Source organism: Colobus angolensis, unplaced genomic scaffold (assembly GCF_000951035.1).
Source record: "Colobus angolensis palliatus isolate OR3802 unplaced genomic scaffold, Cang.pa_1.0 Scaffold807, whole genome shotgun sequence".
Lineage (NCBI taxonomy): Eukaryota > Metazoa > Chordata > Mammalia > Primates > Cercopithecidae > Colobus > Colobus angolensis.
Genome location: NW_012121899.1, coordinates 46,020 through 51,117, shown reverse-complemented (window position 1 = coordinate 51,117; position 5,098 = coordinate 46,020). Strand labels below are relative to the sequence as shown.

The 5,098-nt window shown below is 42.5% G+C and overlaps 1 protein-coding gene across 7 annotated transcripts in view; it reads left to right on the top strand.

Annotated features, from left to right (window-relative positions):
* Positions 1-2,511: 2,511 nt before the first annotated feature.
* Positions 2,512-5,098, top strand: part of LOC105502761 (HLA class II histocompatibility antigen, DRB1-4 beta chain) — a 13,075-nt gene continuing 10,488 nt past the window's right edge. For 4 of the 7 annotated variants that reach the window (XM_011929392.1, XM_011929393.1, XM_011929390.1 and 1 more), the window contains exon 1: positions 2,542-2,719. In XM_011929392.1, coding sequence (XP_011784782.1) covers positions 2,620-2,719 — 100 coding nt within the window. In that variant the 5' untranslated portion in view covers positions 2,542-2,619. Of the gene's footprint in view, positions 2,720-5,098 lie in introns of all 7 variants that reach the window. The other 3 variants (XM_011929391.1, XM_011929389.1, XM_011929387.1) reach the window with 1 other exon arrangement.

Here is a 5,098-nt window from a genome sequence, read left to right as displayed (position 1 = left end):
TGCCGCTGGGTAGGTCCCCAAAGTGGAGCAACTCCCACTTCTCACCCCAGGCCCCTGAGGCATAGCTCCAGCTCCATGCCCTCCCCACAGCTGCAGGATGAGAGCAGCAATGCAGGACTGGTGGAGGCTCTGGGCCTGGGGGCGGTTCCTGCCGGCTGCTCAGGGGTTGGGGCAGAGCAGTCAGGGACACAAGGCACAGGGGACATGGGGCACAGGGGTCCCACCATGGCCACTGCTCCCACAGTCACTCCTGCCACCACCGTTTGCAACTTCCTGCTGCAACCAGCCACTCTGGACTGCTCGCCACTGCATCATCACCACCCTTTAATCCTAAAATGCTAAGGTGAACCTTAGGTAGCTTTCCTAGATTACCGTCATCATCATTAGTTTCTTTTGTCACAATTTCTTTCTTCTTTTCTTTTTTCTTTCTTTGTGTTTTTTGTTTGTTTTTGTTTTTGACAGGATCTTCCTGTTGTCAGTGATGATGAGGGGAGTCTTTTGAAGGAACTAGAATTGCTACACAGTATCTTTCTCAAATTATGTAATACTACCATTCATTAAAAGAAGTAGTCTTACTGCTATGCACACCCATAAATTATAGGGATATAAATAATTTTAATACAAGGAACATTATTCCCAGAAATGAAATGTGAAGGAGTATGAAATAGTGGCTGAGCTTGAGGGGTATATAATTTGGTTCACTCTGTGGTGTACATTTTACTAGGTTTGTATCTTTGCAAAAGTTGTTTTATCTCCATCTTTTTATTCTCTCCACCTGTAAGCATGAAAAGGGTTTATTTTACTGAGCTGATGTGAGAATTAAATAAAAATATGAAGTCTAGAAAGGCCTTAGTACAATTCTGAGTACAAAGTAAAAGGTTCATTTCTATTGCAGCATGATGAGAATCCTGTCCCTGGAAACACTAAGGCACATAAGTGCCTATCAGAACTGTGGTAGGGTGTGAATTAATGCAGAACTTTACATATATAGTTGTACTTTGAGGTTTGTCCTGAATCTTAGATGTTACATTTATAATAATATAAAACATAGGCCAGGCGCGGTGGCTCAAGCCTGTAATCCCAGCACTTTGGGAGGCCGAGACAGGTGAATCACGAGGTCAGGAGATCGAGACCATCCTGGCTAACACGGTGAAACCCTGTCTCTACTAAAAATAAAAAAATAAAAAATTAGCCAGGAGTGGTGGCAGATGCCTGTAGTCCCAGCTACTCAGGAGGCTGAGACAGGAGAATGGCGTGAACCCGGGAATTGGAGCTTGCAGTTAGCCGAGATCGCCCCACTGCACTCCAGCCTGGGTGACAGAGCGAGATTCCATCTCAAAGAAAAAACAAATTAATAATAGCATAAAGCATAATAATTATCTAAATGTAGAATTATACATGTAAAATTATATTATTACATCAACTGATGTAATTCATAGATTTTCCCTAGGGTTCTCTTTCCTGAACATTCTGTAACATATTAGTTAGCAAAGTCTTCTTATATCTTCCCTTACGATAAAACAAGAGAAGCATAATAATAAAGGGCCATAGTCTCAGCCAAATGAGGAAATTTGTCAAATGGGAACCAGGAATGAGGGATTGAACACTCTTCACATAAAATATTAATTATTTTAAAACAGAGTTGTTTTGTCACCAGCTGACGTTGAGTCTTCGATCGATCTCTCAGCCCCCTGAATACTTTGATTGCACAGTTGACCTTATCACAGTTAGGGTAAGTGCCATACAAAGGCACCTTCAGACCCTCCATTGCACATAGGTGGCCCCTGCAAGCCCCTTGCCTGTGTGTGCTCCGGAGGTGCCACTAAACTTGAGGGCAGCATCAGGAGACACATATGAAAAAAACCTTTTATTCAGTTTAAATTATTAACAAACTTTCCATTTCCTTTAACTTATTAGAGACATCTCTACCTGTAAAGAGGTGCAGATTGCACTCTCCAGTCAACAGCTGTCATTCTGTCATATCATCAGATACCCAGGGATGCTGCTCCTTGAGGTGTCCAGAGAATCACAGCATTTTCCAGTATTGAAAGACCTGAAAGATCGTAGTGCCTTCATTTCAACTGTCAGATGTGAAGTAATTTTCCTAAATAAACAACATTAAGATATGATGCAGTAAGGACCAGATTAAAGGTCTGCACATTGGCAACCGTGTTCCCTCCATCTCCTTTACTCCTGAACACACTCACACACTCACTTCTGCAAACGGTTGTCTCGTCAAGTGGGAAATCAATGCTCTTACAAGGCTCAAACTTGTGAATACATCACTGACCAGCACACAGCTGGCTCACAGTAGGGACCCAATTAAAGTGTTTTACATGCAACTGGATCAAACTTTTCAAGTACTAAATTTAAAAAATCCTTTAAAGAAGGAAATTGTTTCAGAAGAGGACCTTCTTACTGAATCTCTGACCAGCGACTGATGATGCTATTGGACTCAGATACTGATTGGATCTCCAACACGAAATTACCCAATCCAGGAGCAAGGAAATCAGTAACTTCCTCCCTATAATTTGGAATGTGGGTGGAGGGGGGGTCATAGCTCTCCCTGAGTGAGACTTGTCTGCTCCTCTGGACCCTGGTCCTGTCCTGTTCTCCAGCATGGTGTGTCTGAAGCTCCCTGGAGGCTCCTATATGGCAGCTCTGACAGTGACACTGATGGTGCTGAGCTCCCCACTGGCTTTGGCTGGGGACACTCAACGTAAGTGCACATTGTGGGTGCTGAGCTACTATGCGGTGGGGAATTTAGGGAGTTTTATTAAGATTGTGCCCAGACCATGTCTGTTATGAAATTGTGACGTTTTCCAGAGATTGCCCATCTTTATCATTGGATCCCAAATTATTTCCACCACAAAAGGAGCTTGGCTACTTGCCATCTCCATGAAACTTGTGTAAGGGGCCTCCATACAGGTCATTTCTTTTTCAAATATACACCAATAAAACCTTCGCATCACATGTCCTCAGGGTCTTTAGAGGATTTAGAAATAAGGATGCTAAAATAAATTCCCCGTACAGCACTTCCCTTTATTATGTTGACTTATGTCGACTTATGTCAGACAAAAGGAGGTTTTTACTGAAAATTTTGTGGGAGCCAAGGGAATTCAAAGGGTGTCTCCTAGACGATCCTGGGTTATGTCCTCCACAGGACCTGTGGTGTTGGCCCCTCTTCCTCATATGTGAGGATGGACCCAGTTGCCTCCCCATTATCTCTTTTCTTTTCACACTGAACTCCAGTGTTTATAAAGCCTGTATGCCTGTAGCGTATGTGGGGTCTCTGACAGAAGTTATACTTAGTGCTCTTTCTTTCTGATGGGGAAAAATCCCTGGAACTGAAGCTGAGATCTTTAGTACTTGGAGTCACCTTGCAGATACAGAGCATTTATGAGGTATTCTTTGGTGCCTAAAGAACATAAGGCATCCTCTGAAAAACTGGCCCGGGTTAGTGTTTATTATGAATCTTTTTAACCTTTCTATGCTTGTTTCTCCTACATCCCCTACATGCTCTAATTAGACATGACAGAAGAGATTTAACTAACATAGTATAAATTATATGAAATTCTGTTTTTGTAAGTAAAAAATAATCAAATATCAGAAATTTAATAATGTTCAAACTATATACTCTGTGTCGGGTTACCGAGACAATGTGGACATTGCTCACATCTCATAGGGCTGAAAGTCAATGAGCAAGTCCCGGGAACTCATTGTCTTACTGGTGTCTTGTCCTAAATTTCATAGGTTGAGTCATGATGCCCTCAGCTTTCCTTAATTAGCAATGTCTGCTTACCTCTCCCTCCAGTTTCTCTCTGTTTTTCCCCAACTATGTTGTCATCGTTTCCAGAAATCTCTAAAGCTTGCACAGATCCTTAGCACTAGGAGATCCATTGAAAGAGATACTTTTTTTCTTTTTGAGATAGGGCCTGGCTCTGTCACCCAGGTTGAAGCTCAGTGGTGCGATTGAGGCTCACTGCAACCTCTGCCTCCCATGCTCAAGCAATCCTCCCTCTTCAGGCTCCAAAGTAGCTGGGAATATAAGCAGGCAACCATGCCCAGCTAATTTTTGTAATTTTAGTAGAGATGAGATTTTGCCATGTTGCCCAGGCTTGTCTTAAACTGCTGGACTCAAGCAATCCTTCTGCCTTGGCCTCCCAGGGTGTTAGGATTATAGATGTGAGCCACTATGTCCAGGCAAAAAGAGATGACTCTTAATAAAAAGATTTCCTTTTTCTTAAATCCCTGTTTCTTTATTTGTGAATTCTTCTTCCAACTAGAAGGAGAAAGAAGAAGTTTGCTTGTATTTCTCACTGGGAGGAGAAGAGGTCTAGTGTGACATCAAAATGAAAGGGTACTGGAGCTTGAGCCCCTTCTTGCTTTCCAGGATGCCCTCAGTGTCAGTGATCAGTTCCCATACCCTGGCTTATTCATGTAAACCACACTTATTTTTTTCAGCAGCTATTGTGTACCGGGTTCCATTCTAGGTTCAAGTCATTCTATTTGATTAAGATAGAGAGGGTCCCTACTCTCACGGAAGTTACACAAGCGTAGAGGAGACAGACACTAACCCAAAAAGCATTTAACAAAGAAGAAAATGTTAGAGAGTCATAGTGCACTGAAGAAAAGACATCAGGTTTGTGGAAAGAGAGAAATGGATTCACCTACTTTAGTTCTATGTTTAGGGAGCTCTACCTGAGAAAGTGACATTCAGCTGAGACAACAAAATAAGTAGACAGTCGTGAAGATCTAAGCGACCAAAGTTGCAGGGAGACCAAATCGGGGGAAAGCCCTGGTGTAGGAAATTATGTGGAGGGAGAGAAAGAAGGCTAGAGGGGCCGACGTATAGAAAGCAAATAAATGGAGAGGCAGAAGATGAGGTAGGACACAGAGAGGAAGTCAGGAGCCTCATCATTATAGGCTCTGATGTCCACGGTAGAAAATTTGAATTTTATTTTATTTTTATTTATTTTTTAATTTAATTTAATTGTATTTTTGAGGGAAGTTCATTCTTGTTGCCCAGGCTGGAGTGCAATGGCATGGTCTCAGCTCACTGCAACCTCTGCCTCCCGGGTTCAAGTGATTCTCCTGC